General features: G+C 39.4%; 2 protein-coding genes across 2 annotated transcripts; one reads left to right on the top strand and one right to left on the bottom strand.

The window, feature by feature from the left end:
• Positions 1–792: 792 nt before the first annotated feature.
• LOC146613067 (myeloid-associated differentiation marker homolog) lies at positions 793–6391 on the bottom strand. Its single transcript, XM_085378062.1, has 2 exons — positions 6311–6391; positions 793–2624 (listed from the first exon to the last, which is right to left on the bottom strand). Exon 2 carries the CDS (start codon positions 2541–2543, stop codon positions 1662–1664), a length of 882 nt encoding a protein of 293 aa, XP_085234188.1. The 5' UTR covers positions 2544–2624; positions 6311–6391; the 3' UTR covers positions 793–1661.
• A 4685-nt stretch (positions 6392–11076) lies between these two features.
• pex19 (peroxisomal biogenesis factor 19) lies at positions 11077–16256 on the top strand. The gene is made up of 8 exons (XM_085377931.1): positions 11077–11152; positions 12522–12610; positions 13569–13731; positions 13828–13913; positions 13995–14165; positions 14248–14418; positions 14506–14550; positions 14733–16256. The coding sequence occupies exons 1-8, from the start codon at positions 11089–11091 to the stop codon at positions 14817–14819; spliced, it is 876 nt and encodes a 291-aa protein (XP_085234057.1). The 5' UTR covers positions 11077–11088; the 3' UTR covers positions 14820–16256.
• Positions 16257–17266: the final 1010 nt, after the last annotated feature.

Genomic DNA, 17266 nt, shown 5'->3' with positions numbered 1-17266 from the left:
GTTCAAATTGGATCATATGGGGACTAAACCAAAGCATAAAAACATGAAAGTAACACACAAACATCTGTTAATCATGTGGATTTATTGAAACACTGGAATACATTTTCCTTCAACACTGATGCGGTTTCCACACTTGGAACAGCAAAGTATAAAAAATGTAAAGACTACAATCCTAAGAACATCTAGACTGAGAGAAACCTTTTTATTAGATTTCTATAAGCAGTACAAAACAAATAGATGTAATGAATATAACCTTAGCTGTGAGGGACCAGCATTAGTAGGTTCTTGGATATTTGGAGACACCAGAAATATAAACACACAATGAAAACATTAATACGTGCACTTTGACTATATGTTTTTCTTGTTTCTTTAAATCCATATATGTTCTTACAATAGATTATAGCTCACAGATATGCACATTCCATAACAAGAGCAAAAGCTAGCCTACCAATCATCTTTAACATCATGTAAACCAATTCATCACTTCTTTAAGTGGTTGAATTGTTGGGATATGAACTTAAAGAAATGACTGACTGATGCAACCCTGTCAGCTGCTTTGTGTACTGCAATGAAGTTTAATGATGCCATTTAAAAAAAAGGCCACAAAAGTCAGTCACATGGCACTGCAATATTTTCTGTAACAGTTAATCTGAAATGTTCACTGATTTTCTTTTTATATATACACTTTTGACATACACTCTGCCAAAAGTATCAAACAAAAACTCAACATTAGCTTTGTTTTTATTTTTCTGTCTTATTTACATGAACACAGCATGTAAATAAGACGTGGCCTTCTTTTGGGAAATCTGTTGGTAGATTACTACTATCCAAAGCATCCCTGCATACATGAAAAATGTATTTTCTGTATAAAAATGGGAACTGATCTACCATTAAAAATTTTGAGTAATATCAGCAGATTCCAGCAATCACATTCAGGTCTCTATATAAAAGATAAGAGTCTATTTGGGTGACTGGAAGCAAATATTTGCCATTTACATGCCCCAATACATGAACAGAAAGTCATATTGTTGTATGTGTAGACACAACCACTAACTTGCTTCCAACTCCTCCCCCCTCTCTCTCTCTCTCTCTCTCTCTCTCTCTCTCACTTTCTCTCTAAGAAATTCAGTCATGCAGTATACTTCACACAAAATTAATTCGGCAAGGTTTCAGGGCTAATTTTTAACGTTTCGGGCCAAAAAGAGCGCAAGATCTGTGTTTTGACCAGCCGAATATGTCAATCTCTACCTATGAAAAGCTTCATTCATGGTTTGAGCACACTCTCTTTTGTTTTTTTTGTTTTTTTAAATGCATTTCCATATTTACCACTGCACAGTTAGGGCAGCTTGGGCCATAGGGCATGCTTTTCTCCTTCTGTCTGGTTCTAGCAAAAGTCAAATCATATTATTTTAAGGGCAAATTTAAAACAACAAATTGAGTCACACAGGATTTGTCTCAGCTGTGCTATCATGCTAAAGTTTGTTCTCTAGTCTCCTATCACGGCTTGTCCTCAAGTGATACCATTAAAGTGATCAGAGTGCTAGACTGAGTATGCCACCATTTGCTTGTAGCAATAAAAAAGACAGCAATTCCAAAGCCTTTGTCAAAGTGGGCAAATTAAAATTTATTTGGAGCATACTGCTAGCGTGATTTCCTGTTTTTTAAGCATTGACAAATACTAGACGGGTGGAGTAGATCAGGTCTGCCAGGTAGAGGATGAAGTTGACACCGGTGAGTACAGCCACTGCCATGCGCTTATCCCACAAACACAACCCCGGTTGTGAGCTGCAGTTGTATGGCCTATTTTTATCCCCACCGTGTTTGGGGTCAAAGTTGAAGATAGGCCAGATGATGGTTGCTGACAGGTAGAGGACCACGGCCAGCATGGCGTAGGCTGACAGGAACCGGGGGAATGGGAAAGGCAAGCACCCGGTACACTCGCCTATACAGAGCAGGATGATGGCTGCTGACAGGATGAAGCAGATGCAGTACACGGCCATGCAGTACTTCAGTGCATCGTGACGGTCGTACAACACGGGGTCACTCACAAAGACGAAGATGACGCAGGCCACGAAGGTCTCACAGACTTTCAATAGTCCAGGTCCTGTGGCCATGTAGCCGGCCACCTCACCCGGACGCGCCTTGCTGATGCTCACCTCACTTATGTAAGCAATGGTAGCCAAGCAGGAGAAGACGGTTACCACGATACGGTAGTCGCGGACCGAACTGGAGCCCGATAAACCCTTGAGGAAGTAGAGTGGGAAGATGATAGAGGCGGACAAACAGAGTAGGGCAGCGTAGCAGGCAAAGGTGATAGGGAAGTTCTTCCAGGAAACAGGGGCTTTGGTCTGCAGGCCGAAGAGCTCCACCAGAATCACGAGCAGAGTGCCGGCAAAGCTGAAGGCCCAGCAGAAGATGCACCAGTCTCCGGTGCCGTGCACGAGTTGGGCACCATGCACGGCCACAGAGAATGCCACACAGGAGAAAGCCAGGGCTGCCAGCCGTGTCCACAGCAGAGGGCTGGAGTGGAGGACTATTGCCATAATGAGAGGTGAATTGGGCGATGAGAGAAGCAGAAAAGTTTCCTCTTATTTGTGGGCGTTTCCTCTGTTAAGCAGACAAATCTGTAAGAAGAAAAAGATAATGATTAGTAAGTGGTGTTTTAGAGTCTCATGCAACTTTTTATGGCTCTAGATGAAATATAAGAGACAACTATGCGAGACCAGCAACCTGTGCGCAAACAGGGTTCATCCGACTACATACCAGTTTCTGAGTGGAACAATTCTACCGTTGTATTTTCATGAATGACTTAAACAACAACTCAAATCCTAAAAACCCAATTCGAAACTGCAAATAATGAGTTCACTGTGGTCACAGCCCATTCACATCTGGTCAAATCAGCTGGTGAACACACCATTTTAATTTCTCTGGTAGTTTATGTCTCATACAAGCTCCAGACGTGTTCTCACAACAGAATTAAAGTACCAAGTGCAGCCTCTTCCTTTCAGACATTGCTCAATAGTCATGTCCTCAGAGATGGGTGTTATGCTACAAACTCCCCAGACCCCTGTCTGTCATCGTGTTGCAAATGTGGCCTATTTGTTCCACACCCACTCCCAGTGTCGCAAGTACAGTGCAATTTTGAATTTAAACTATGAATATAGTCTAAGGAAAGCTGAAGTCTTTTTGTCCTCTCCTTTTTTGGGTAGAAAGTTCAGTGTAACATAGCACCAAGCAAAATTATATTGATCCTAATATCTAATATCTTTAAGGTGTTTTAATTAAATTTTATATTTGACTAGAATATTTAATGTAGTTTAAAATATTTTTGTCAGTGGTTAAAAAGTTTATATTTCTAGAAATATTTCTGGAAATGTAAGATTTAGTCCAACAAGTATGTCACTACTTGCCTGTCACTACTTCTTCAGCTGGCTACAGAGCTGCTTTCAGTTAAGTTACACCCACCTGGGGTAAGAGCTGACGTTAGCATTTTACAATGACTAGACAATGAAAAACATTTTTAATGATGAAGAGAATGAATGCACTATTATTTTATTATATATAATCTTACTTTTTTGGGTGACAGTATAAAGTGTGTTTATACTCTTAATTTCTACTTTGAGTCTTCCTCAGATTGGCAAGTGTTCATTTAGTAAATGAAGGTTTGATTTAACCACAGCATCCACATGACCAGAATGCCAAACTTAACGCTTCAACGCAGAAGATTACAAATCCACAGGGGTTGGGGTGTCATACTGTCATAATGGTGGATGCACATGTTAAAGTGGTCAACACTTCAAATAATCAGGTCACCATTTTTAGTGGTAATCCTTTTCAGACGAAAGCTCGAGCTCCAGACAGCTCAGGCTCAGAAGCCCCACCCACTAAATGTTCAAACCTTCTGTTTGCAAGGGAAGAGAGTGGCTCTATGGTAGAAGTCAAACAGCTTTTCTGTTAATTTTACAAAGCTACAGAGCTGGAAATCAGCTAGGCACACTTTAAAATGTCAGAAAACAAAATTGCCATGACAGAGCTGAATGCAACGTTTTCACTCAAAAAGTACTTAACTTGATACAAATTGATACAAAACACAGCATCGCTGTTTTTGCCTTATATCTTTTGGTACACTTATCCCTCATCCTTCTTACCGTTTTCTCAATTTTATTGCTCAGCCTTCCACCCAAAATAATTAGTACTAGTGTTATCTCCAGACTTCATACCAAAAATTACTTACAAAATGCTTTTAGCGATCTGTATGCAAGTATTTTCCAGATAATATAATTTACCTCAAACTGCAACTGGTTGGGCAGCTGCACTGCACTGCAAGGTTGACAAGATTAGTCAACTTACAGAAGAGTTCATATCCTGTCATTGTGCTTGCTAATGCTTTTAGGAAAATTCTATATAGCAGCTGATCTACAGTGGTGTTTTGGGGGGTTGGATTTGTTTCCTTGTTTTTTTTTTCCACAGCTAACATTTCACAGCTCAGATTCACTCTGGCAACACTGGCTGCCTTTCCTCCCTTTCCTCCCTTCCCCTCATGACACCTATTGCCTGCTTGGCTCCACAAGTGCTCCTCTCCTTACACAGCTTACACAGAGAGACAGTTATAAACATGGAGAAAAGGCCTGTTTACATTAGTCCTATTAAACATCTATGACACAGTCATGGACGAGGAGGTGAAAATCTAAACTGGTGGTGAGGTATCAAGACAAAGAAGTGGACAAAAAGAGAGAAATGGAAAAAAAAGACCATGCAAACTGATTCAGGGTGACTCACTTCACCCTAGGAGGAGGGGAACACGGGGGAAGCCCTGTGCCTTGGCCACAGAAGGACACATAGTTTAAACACAGTGATGGAGTGGAATAGCTGAAGGCTGAGTCACTACAAGGCCCCTTGCTTTCACCACTCCTCGTTTCTCTTTCTACCTCCTCCCCTATTTCTTATAAAAATTTTCCAAGTTACTCATGGGTTCCAGATGTGCTGCAGTCTGGCTGCTGCTGAACAACTGGTAACTTTGTCATGTTTGCCAAGTTTTGTCTTTTCTTCTCTTTTTCTTTCCTTGCTTTCCTCCTCGTGGTCTCATTTGGTGGCTGGCTACTCCCTCTCTTTTCCATCAGTTGTCCTCTTTCTCCCCCCCTGTTCAAAAGTCCCAACCCAGCCTGAGAGTCAGGGTACCGATTATGCTTTGTGTAAACCACTCAAAATAAATGAATATGGAGGGTCGTAATGGAAAAATCAGTCCCGCTACTCCTACTGCCATTGCTTTGCTACTTGTGGAATTGAATCAGGAAAGAATAAAGGAGAGAAAAATAGTCATGATAGAGAAAAAAGCGTGGAAAAAGTGTCGTCGCACAGCACAGCATGGAAATCACAAGGGGTGGGGTGGGGGGCTTCCTTAATTGCAAGAGATGCTGAAAATAGAAAATAGATTATATCAGGATGTGACAGCATCATGCTCCTCTGCACAGTCGTTTTACACATATCACACGCACACACAAATGTTAAGATGTACTATTATGTCAAGATGTTCAGGAAACGAATGTTTCAGTGTCCCAGCAGAGAGGTCATGTGGTGTCCTTGTTTTGTTGCCATGACACAACATTAGTTACTCAGTTTCACCTATAATCCACTTACAGAGATGGAGGCACAAGATGAACACTGTTGGCCAACAATTTCAGTATGTGCAAGTCAGAGCATGATGTCAGTGTATTCAAAACTGAGTACTGCGTTTTGAAAGGTTGATAGGATTTTTTCAGCAAATGCCTAAGTAGTCGAGGCACAAAATCCTTCTGATAAAAGGTACAGTGAGGATCACATTTTGCTTCTCTTCTCTTCACTCAACAAAAGCCACATCTCTTAATTAAAATTAAAGGAAAAACTTTAAAAAGAAGAAGAAGAAATATTTAGGCATATCAGGGAATAGGTAAAAGGAGAATGTAACCCCTTTGTAAAGTAAAACATGTAAGTTTGACAGCTCTGTTTTAGTCTCATGCAGTTCATTCATTGACAGTAAAGTGGGAGTGCCACTTGCCACACCCTGCTCCAACCACAGAAACACACCACACTGCAGTCTTTTATATAGTCTCAAAAACATATAACAAACATTTTCTTTTGAAAAATCGAACTACGCGATAATATTTAGTAAAACATCTGGATATTTAAAGTTACTCCTCGTGGTGGAAAATTCTAATTCGTCGAAAGCCTGTAGATTTTCAAAATAAAAGTGTAGACTAAGTAATCAATTCTTCTCAGTAAAGTCTACCACTGTGTGCTGTGAACTTTCCTGTACACTTCTCAAAACGCCTACCTTGATCGCAAAAACACCACAGCGGGAAGTTTCCTTTCTGCTTTTCGTTGCTGCTGCTGCTGCTCTCAGCTCCTGAGAACATGCAAGTGGTAGGAGAGCCGACGATTGCAGGTCCTCAGCCCCCTGGCTGGATCTTCTAGTAGCTCAGACGAGCTGCTCCCCGCCCAAAAAACCAAATTAGGCGTCAAATGTCTGCACCGTTATTCTCGTCTGACTTAAATCATCCTCCTTCTCCTCCTCCTCATCTCCCTCCTCCATGCTACCCAGGCTACTGCTCTGTTACTCTGAGCCCTCGTATCTAATCTTCCTAATTAGTTTAATACTATTTATTGGTGCAAAACTAATGAAAAGCAGGGAATCAAAATAATGAAAAGCTTCTGTGAGTGACTGCAGCTTTCTATGTGAAGTCTGTTAGCATGATATGCTTGTTGGAAATGCAGAGCTACCTGAAAGTTCACTTTTGATTGTGCCAGAATCCTTCTAGAAGCACGACTTGCCACCCATCGTGATATTTAACTATTTTGAACACTGACCTAAATTAATTTCAGTATCACTCAAATACATCTTGGACTGAAGTTTAAGGGAGATTTCACGAACGGCAAAGATGGTGGCAGAACCCAAGAAGCTGATAAGAGAAAATGGCTGGGAAATTAGCAATACCTTGCTATAAGCTATGGAAGTTTGTTTCCAAATCTGATTTGTATGTGCGTGTGTTTGTGTATATGTGTGAGAGAGACTGATTCATTTATTTACTTATTTTTGCCATCTGTAAGTCAGAGTTTCAGGTTATTAATCTCAAAATCTCGATTTAACATCACTTGTTTCCACTTACTTTGAAATTGCATTGCAGCATTTTGAGTTAGGACAGCTCAGATCAACCATAATCCCAGTAGCAGTAAATAAAAATAAACAACTAAAATATAATAAAATAATAATTAAAAAAAAGATTTGATTAAAAAAAAATATTTTTTTCCTTTCTCCTTCTAATCAGGTATTTATTCACACGTGGTCATAACTACATAAGTATTACTGAATAATTGTAGTACTGTTAATCATAATGTCACTGGACAAAAGCATAGGGCTGGTGATAGAATATAGTTCTATATTCTATTTTTATTTTACTTGCAAATCTTGTAGGCTGCTGTTTATTTTAAAGCTGTAGTTAATTATTATATTGCATATTTTACTACCAATCAGAAATATATAGCTCAGTAAGTAAAATAATCTCCAGCAGCAAAGTAAAAGTGACGTACAGGTTAATGAATCAATAATTATCATCTAACAACGTGATGTTGATAATAATGGTATCCTAAAACCTTTGTGTTACTTAAGCGGGGACATGACTTTTATATGGGGGCAATTATATAAGTATGTGTTTCGCTCCTTGGAAAATTAGTTGATTAATGAAAACTAATGTTTAAACACTGAAAATCATCCACCTACTTTCTACACTGTATTTATTTGTGATTAAATATTCAGATTTCCCCACAACGTACCATCCTGGACACACCCCTGAGTTGCCTGATATCTGATTAGAAAATTAGACGTTAACGTTTTAGAAAGCCCCACGTGAACAATCAATGTTGTCATCTCCATCAGCGTTACTATCGCTACGGGCCGGATGTGCTAAACATTTGTCAGCGCTTCCCTCTGAATCTTTACACTCGGAGTATATTTTTTCATGCTGTTGCTTAGCAACGACACCCCGACAACCATATTTATTTGTATGGACTGTAAAACAGACGTTTCCTGAAAATAGAAAAAGGAAACCCCCGACCTCTGGTATCACATAGGCATTTATACAAGACTGATTTGACTTATTTAAATCGTTCACATTTCAACAATTAAGGCCTGTGGGGCTACACTGTAAAATCTAATTAGTTCCCAGAACTCAAAAAAATTGAGGAAACTCGTTGCCTCAAAAAAACTAAGTAAAGCTTACTTAAGATGACTGTTAGGACAACTTATACATTGCAAGTCTGCAGTATTAAGAATAACTTGATATTTCTGACTGTACAATTTTAATTGTTTACCTACTGACAAACATTTCAAGTTCAACTAAATGAAAAAACAATTTGTGGTAACCTGAATATGATTAAAAATAATTAACAACACTTTTTGTAATGATGTTAAAAATCAGCCCAACTTTTATTTTCAAACACAACAAAGTATAACAGCCAACATACTGGACACTGTTCTGCTGAACAACAAACAATTATATTGCCATCACTGTTATAATCTTACAATGAAACACATTCTCAGATCTAATTATTCTGAAAATAAGTTTAGGCCTACCTCAAGTTTGTTTTGTACTTACTTATATAATCAAAATAAAATATTTGTTGTTCTGTCACAAGTGCAATCTCTAATTTAAACAACACATTTGTTTTTCATTCCAACACAGGAGCTGGAATGTTGTAATGTTTTAAGGATGGCTTGTTTCCAGTCCAGGCATTACTGCCTGAATGACTATCATGGATCGAGGTGATCCAAATGTAGGTGCAGAAGAAAGTCTTTAACTTCCCTTAAGTACAGTGGCAGTGGATGTGCGTTGGAGATGCAATGAGCTTGAACCTGCAGGCGACCATCTTCACTGACCACACCATCTGTGACGGAGGACTCATCTCTCCTGGTGTCCTGCAAGCAAACAATCATATTGGAACAAAAACAAAACAAACATGAACATGAACTTAATTGCTTTCTTAAAACATTTTTTTCTGCATTTGGTATAAAACAGACTCCAATTTACACAATCTCAGGCTCCCTCCCCAGCGGAGAGGTGACATTCAATGTCCCAATTGTCAGTCTGGATAGCCCTGACCCCCACCCAACATACAATAATGTCATGAAAGCATCATTTTAAAAAGGGCTATGCAAACATGGCCAATAACTTTCATTCTAATGATGTGCAAAATGATTTGGGAACAAAACAAATTTTGCTGTTAGAAAACTTGCAGACTTCACTATATACAGTGTAGACCCTCTAAACTAAGTTTGGGGGATGTGATCTTTCAAGAAATGCAGACCAAACTGTTGTTTGTTTACTTACACAGCATGTCTTGTAGAATTAACTGGAGTCACCAGCAACAGCATCGTGCAGTCATATCTCAAGTCTAATAACAGAAGACAGGAAAAGATCAGTAAAGAAACAACTTCCCCAAACCACAGGACAAATAAAACAATAAGTAAAACAGGCTGATCTAAAGTATGATTAAAGTTCAGCCTGATTAATATAAATGTCACTGACAGTTGCTAATATATTGGAAAACCAAAATACTTACTGATGTCTTTCTGTCCAACAACAGGAGTGCTGGTCCCGAGCCTCAAAGACAGTAAGATGCAAGCAGAGGGAGAAAAAACAGAACATTTTTCAGAAACTGATTTGATCCTTAATGGCTGTGCAATTATTGTAACATAGAGTTTGCTTATGTTGTTAAATAAAGGCTAGATTTGACATTAATAGATGTCACAGATGTTCAAAAGCTGCCACAAAGCATGACAAAAAATGGACGTCTCCAAAAACTTCGGAGCATTTTTGCAAATATGTGATGTCTTGATAAATCTTTCTGTCTGGCAGCTCCATCTTCAACACCCTTTGTCAAATGTATGCATATCAGTATATCTACTATCCATCTTCTTTGCATGATCCAGCCATTTCAGCCTTTCCTTACTAACTTTGTCTCCAAGCCATTCAACCTGAGCTGCCCCTCTGATGTAACCATTTCCAGTGATGGCGCCATGATCTCTAAGATGTCATCATAGCAGGTCATCTTGTAAGCCTTAAAATTGTATTTCACTCTGGCTGCTGGCCTTCTATCATACATCACCCCTGATACTTGGCTGCACCCACTCCTCTCTGCCTGCACTCTCTTCTTCACCTCTCGTGTGCACCATCCATTACTTTGGATGGTTTACGCAACGTATTTAAAATCAACTACCTTTACTATCACCGCTTCTTGCAGCTTCACTCTTACACCTGTCTCCCTCTCATTCAAACACATGTAATCTATCTTGCCTTTTACGTATTTTCATTCTTCTTCTTTCCATTGCAAACCTCCATCTCTCCAGGCTCTCTTCCACCTGCTGCCTGCTCTCAATATAGATCACAATATGAGCCACCAACGTCGACGTCCACAGAGACTCCAGGCTGACCTCATCTGCCAACCTGTCCACCTTGAACCCATCTATCAATTAAACTGCATACATCACCACTGTCTCACTGTCCTCACACGTGTCCCGCACCGCCCTCACACTTCTCTGCCACTCCTGACTTCATTCTATCACACACTTTGGCTAGATTCACAGTCCAAGTCCTTCTAATCTTCTCTATACTTCTCTATCAGAACTCTCAAATAAAACAACTGTAGTTTAATATGTGCGAGTTTTAAACTGACTAAATGTACAGATCAGTGTGGTTTCTTATCAATGAGTATACATTTACAGATACAGAATTTGTCCATTGTAAGATCAATGGACAAATAAGATCAATGAGGTGAAGATGGGATAATGACAAAAAGGAGGGGAACACAATTAAATAGAAAACATTTAAAAACTCACATAAATTCTAATACAAACACAAATAAAATACAGGAAGTATCATGTAAACATTTGTGCTTTTGTGTGCGTGTTTTCCAGAACACTAAACAACACTTTGCTCCAGAGTAAACTATTTAACCGGCCACGAGGCGGCGCTCACTCGGAGGAGTGACGTAGAGGTGTTTGCGACATTTTTACAGCAGAAGCGGCAGTTTCCGCGCTGGGTTGGTGAAGGCAACATCATGGCGTCAGGACCAGGAGGGTCGTCCGATGGGCACGATGCAGAGCTGGAAGAATTATTGGACAGTAAGAGTCGGCATTAATATTTTATCAGTGTGTGTATTTCTGAACACAGCAGTGGGGTTTTCGTGCAGCTTCGTGGTGTCGCTGTGTCCTTTTTTTGTTGTTGTTGTGCTTTCATCGTGTCAGGGCTTAGCTCAACGTCAGGTGCTCCTGCCGGGGTCTGCAGGAGTAATGTCCAAGAAGAAACGTCAGCACGAATCGCTTAATGTCTCTGCTGTCAGATAACTTTATCCGGGTTCAGTTTGTGCCCTTCATCGTGTATCTGCACAGAACACGGAGTCAGTTTCCTTAACTACATATTTTGTTCAAGGCAAATTTTCAAAACAACCCAGCTTAGGATTTAAACAGTTTTATTTTTCCAAATATGTATAAAGGCTAAATCATCTACAGTTTTACTTTCTCAACAGTAGGTTTTCAATATAAAAGACATTCATAACAATAATAAAACAATCAGAAAAGGGCTAAAAATCTTCAAACCGCTTTATATGTTTTTCCTTCAGTTTAAAGTCATCATTTGTCTTATATAAGACAACATATTATTGTGTTATGTACACCAAATTCTGACCCTTCCATCCAAATGTTCCAGCAGAAATCAAGACTCATCAGACCAGTCAAACCTTTTCTAATCTTCTAATGTTCAAATTAGTTCTTCGTTGGCAGGAATTTCACCTGGCGTTGTCTTATGCCCCTATAGCCCATGTACTTCAAAGTTTGATGTATTTTGCATATTTTGTATGTTGACTGGTTGCATTGAGTGGTTATTTAAGTTAATGTTGCCTTCCTGTCAGCTCGAAGCTTCCTGGCTATTCTCTGACCTCTGACATCAACATGACATTTTCACCCAGAGAACTGCTGCTCACTGGATCTTTTCTCTTTTCACACCATTCTCTGTAAACCCCAGTGATGGTTGTGTGGGAACAGCCCAGTAAATCAGCAGTTTCAGAACAACCATTCCATATTCTAAGTTATTTAAATAACCTGTCTTTGCCACTCTTATGCTCAGTTTAAACTTTAGCAGGTTGTTGTTTTCCTAATTAAAGGCCAGAATTGGTGTTTGAAGAATGAAGTGATTGTTGATTAATTGGTTAGTTTAAAAAAAAAAAAAAAAGTCACCGCTTTCGTGTTTTAAAATGTGAATATATTATGTTTTTGCTCATTTCTTTGATAATGAATTTTTTTTTAATTTTGAACACAGAATGAGTTGATTAAAAACAAGAATGACTATTTTAAAGTTCAGAAAAATTGCTGCAGCATTATATGTTATCCAGTTATCCCATAGCAATAGAATAACTGGATAATTATTTGTCAGTGAGTATGAAACCATTAAAAGCATTTTGAGTGAATTGGTTCTAATATCATCGCTTTCTTTCAGGTGCGTTGGATGATTTTGACAAGGCGCCCGCCCCTCCAGCCCCCGACCCTGCAGCCGCTTCGTCCTCAGCCAGCAGTGGTGCACAAAAGGTGCTTGCGAAATAATTTAGAATAGAGTATAATATTTAGAATGGAATGGAAGGCCAGCAGCAGCTTCCGGTTCAAATTATTCTGCCTCAGGACACAGAGGAAGTGCTGCCGCTGCTGGGCCTTCTTTACCGGGGCGATGGTGTTGTGGGTCCAGGTGAGATCAGCTGAGATGTGGGTGCCCAGAAACCGGAAGGTGGAGACAGATTCCACTCGTTCTCCATTTCTAATGAGAGGGGAATGGACCTGTCTGTGCCTCCTGAAGTCCATTATGAGTTCTTTTGATTTAAGGACGTTCAGCTTCAGGTTATTTTCTAAGCACCAGAGGGACAAGTTCTCTACATCCGTCCTGTACGCTGTCTCATCTCCATCAGAGTTGAGTCCAACCATGGTGGTGTCACGGTGGCAAATTTTTAAATAAAAGTTTGGCTTATAGTGAATACCAATACATTTTCTTTTTTTTTTTAATTTATTACCCCTAATGTTAGGGAATCTAGGACATGTTGATTTTAAGAAATAACTGACACAATTTGAAGTCTTTTCAGTCCTTCATCACTTTTTTAACATTTCACCACCAAAAAACTGAAGTCACACAACAGATAAACATCGCAACTTTCTTATTTCCTGATATCAGTAAATATCAGTATTTGCAGATGGCAATATTTGACTGATAAAGCAATGCTTTTGTCTTTTTCTGTTAATTTTCTATCCAAAACTGCAACTAGAAAGTGTCAGTGTTATTTTAGTTTTGAGCTTTCAAATGTTGGTTCTTTTACTATTAGGAAGCAAGACTGCTGCAGGTTTATGTCAAGTTTAAAACATTGTAAGCTAGAGTCGGGTCTAGAATAAAAAAACAAAACTGTTTCAATTCAGATGCACTGAAAAGAAGAACATCTTCCTCTGTTTTTCCTTATTTCTATATAAGGGATTTTGTTTGTTTTCTCTTCTTTGCCTGTCTCAGCCCCCTTTGCTAGAGGACTGTAAGCTCTTCGAGACTCTCTTTGAAGGGGACATGGCTGCCCAAGCTAAGGAGGAGTGGGAGAAGGCCATGACGGAGCTGGCTCAGGAGGAGCCGGAGCTTCTCCAACACTTTCAAAAGCTATCAGAGGCTGCGGGAAAAGTTGGTAAGATATAGGCTTGTGTTGACTATAGTTTACTTCTAGTCTTCTGCCTATTTTGGCTTGTTAGTTTACACAAAATACTCTGTTTATTCTGAGCAGGTACTGACACTGCCTCCCAACAAGAATTCACTTGCTGTCTAAAAGAAACCCTTCAGGGGCTGGCCAAAAATGCAGACAACCTGAAGGTGGGTCAAGCTGAAATTGAGCAAATATAATGAAGGTTTTGCAAATGAGAGCAACTTCATAGTCTGATTGTTTTTTTGCAGTCTTCGGGACTAGCTGGAGATGATCTTGTCAAAGCACTAGAAGGCCTAGGGTTGGAGGAGGGTGAAGGAGGTGGTGATGATGGAAACATCCTGCCCATCATGCAGTCTATCATGCAGAATCTTCTCTCTAAGGAGGTTCTTTATCCATCTCTGAAGGAAATCACTACTAAGGTGTGCCTTTGGTTTTATAGCAGACATTATATTCTGCAGTGTCCCATTCAGTATTTGTATTAACTCTACTTCATTCTTGCAGTACCCAGAGTGGCTGGAAACCAACAAACCGAGCCTTAGTCCAGAGGATTACCAGCGCTATGAGCAGCAGGCCAAAATCATGGGAGACATCTGTAAGCTCTTTGAGAGAGAGGGAGAGGGTGCAGCAGATAAAGAGAGCACATTTGAGAGGATCATGGACCTGATGCAAAAGGTGATGCAGCACTATCTCTTATCTCATAAAAAAGCAGTTTATGTGTAGAGTGAAACTGGTAACTTATCCTGTTTCTTTTACCAACAGCTGCAAGACCTTGGACAACCACCTAAAGAGCTAGCAGGTGATGCGGTAAGTAAAAACACCATTGTGTGTTTGACCTCACTAAGATTTCAGGGAAAGAAAATGTGCTGTCATTTGATTGTCCCTTTCATAACAGAACTGCGGTTGATGTTTTAATCTGAATTTTATGTGATTTGAAATGAGCACAAATATTTATAGGCTTCTTCCTCTTTTTTTTTCTTCCTCTCCAGCCTCCTGGCTTTAACTTTGACATGGACTCTCTCAATCTTCCTGGGGGCCCCGGGGCCGGGTCAGCCGAGCAGTGCTCCATCATGTGATGAGGGGAGTGGTGGTGTCCATCTGAAGCACTTGAGCCGAAGGGTCGCTGTGTGTGTCAGCAGCGGGGGAGAGGGACAGAATGAGAAGCAAATGTCAGGCAGGAGTGTGACTAATCCGTCATCACTGCTCTCCCCCCTAAAGAGTAAAGTGTGTGGAAACAGAAGCAACATAAGGAATCACAAACAACAAACACACATTCTTCTCCATAAAAATCACAGAAGGTACAACTAAGAACATTTGGACATCTTTTCATTAGCAGCTGCCACAATTCCTTCACTCTTTAATTTTAGCAGAGTTTCTGTAAGAAGAAAATACCACTGGCCTTCTCAGTGTTGTTTTTACATACTGTTCAACCTTATGGTAATTTACATCAAAGCACTTCACGGGTATAAACGGTGCCTTTTCAAAGTGACTTTAAGTTGTTGTTTTTAGGTTTCATTAGAACGTGAAATTTCATCTATTATTCAGCTACGATCGGCTTTAAAATGGTGTGAATTTGCAATAACATCCCTAGTTGGCACCAAGTGATTGTTTTCTAACATTTCACTTAAGATAAAAGCTTTAATTTAGAAAGTTTATGGTTAACATGCTAGAAAACTATGAAAAATGTGTACATTTGTTAGTTATTTAAAAGACTAAAACAACTAAAGAGGAGTGGAGCTCTCATAAGAGATTTCCTTTACCTCTTAAAACTAAGCCAGCTAATTTAATAAGACCATTCGCTATTCCTCATTCCAAAATATTGATTTGAAGTGATTGATGATTCCTGGATGCCTTTGCTGTGGTTGAAGTGATCATTATAGTGTAGAGTTACTGTGCAAAGTGCTTCCCTGTGATTCCCAGTGTTTTCAATGTGCAAAATGGTGTTTTCCTTTGGTATGGGGTCCCCGCTGGGGAACAATAATCACCTGAGGGCATGAAAATAAACCCTATAAAAGTGCGTCATGTTTGTTCCAGAGAAGGCGACAGACAGTGTAGTAAACATCACATTGTGTTACATAAAAGGGAGAGAGAAAGAGGTGACTAAATCATGGAGATGCGCTATTGGGTAAGACATCAACAACCTGATGTTGGCACTTTCTGGCAGTGGCTGTCGGGTTTGTGTAGCGGACAACAGTTGACTTCTGTAACTGTAGAGAGAGATCTAGATATCACACGAGCACCAGCCCATCAGTGACTGTATAATAAAGGGTTCTGTGAAAGGAATCAGTCAGCCATGTGCTGAGAAGAGATGCGATTTACATCAGCTGAGGGGAGTTCTGCTGCAGAGGTTCACAGAGACCTGTGGTTTCATCCCAGTGTGGGGTGGGACTCAACTCTCAGGGCCGATGCAAATGTTTCCCACAGCACCGTTAAAAATAATAAAAAGAATGATGATAATAAAACCTTTTTGACACTATTCTTCTGTAAATATATAAAATAAAACTAATGATATACTGCAATTGTTCCCGGTGTGATTTTTGTCATTTCTTTCATACTGCTTATGGAACATGAGTAGAAATATTGTGTCATAATCAACTGCATTCAGAGACAAGTTTTACTGTAAGCTTACTGCACTTCAGTTCGTGTATGCGGTAGTCATGATCCTAAAGCTGTGGTCCTTTTATAAAATATGCTGCATTACTGGAGAAAATCTGCAGTAAATGAAGTAAAAGGATTTTTCAAATTTAAATCCTCAAGTAATAAATAATTAATAAATAATAAATTCATATACACTCATTTTGAACATGTCACTGTAATTTGGGGCTTTTAATGGCTTCTTTCACAATGTCTTTAACATGACAAAAGTAGTATCATAGTATCATACTCTGGGGCTTTTTGCTGCTAATGGTATGAGTACACTGGACAAAGTGGATGGAAAAATGAAGAAAGAGAATTACTTCTAAATTCTTTAATGTTACCTCAAATCAACAGCTACACATTTGAAACTTGAAACATGGTTGGATCTTCCAACAGGACAGTGGAATGGCCTTCTCAAAGCCCTGACCTCAAAATCTGTAGACTATGATTATGAAACCAGTCACTATAAATGAATTCTACCAAGTCTGACAATAAGAGTTGTCAAATATCCAGTAAGAATTATTCTGACTGTTTTTTAAAGTCATTAAAGATGTATGATGTCCTATCAGCCAAACCTGGAAAAAGAACAGGTCGAAGAAATCACTAAAAGCCCCAAATTATCACGATATTCATGCCTATGAATAAGTGTGTGTAAACTTCTGATCACAACTGTATTTTGAGACGTTTAAAAAGGAAAAAAATGTGTAGAAGTCCACTTTCTTTTCGTAGCAATCCTAGATTATTGATTTTTTTTTTTTTTTTTTTGCTTTTTGGGGTTTTTTTTGTAATCCAGTGGAAATGCATTACTTCACACTACAGGCGCCCCCGCGTGCCACGTATCGTGTCTGCAGCAGATGACGTCATCAAATTATTACTTGCAGTCGGT

This window comes from Diplotaxodon limnothrissa, linkage group LG18 (genome assembly GCF_057381915.1).
Source record: "Diplotaxodon limnothrissa isolate DT_005_m linkage group LG18, D_limnothrissa_male_GT1.1, whole genome shotgun sequence".
NCBI classification, from domain to species: Eukaryota; Metazoa; Chordata; class Actinopteri; order Cichliformes; family Cichlidae; genus Diplotaxodon; species Diplotaxodon limnothrissa.
Note: the sequence above shows the minus strand (reverse complement) of the source record. Positions and strands in the feature narration are given on the sequence as shown.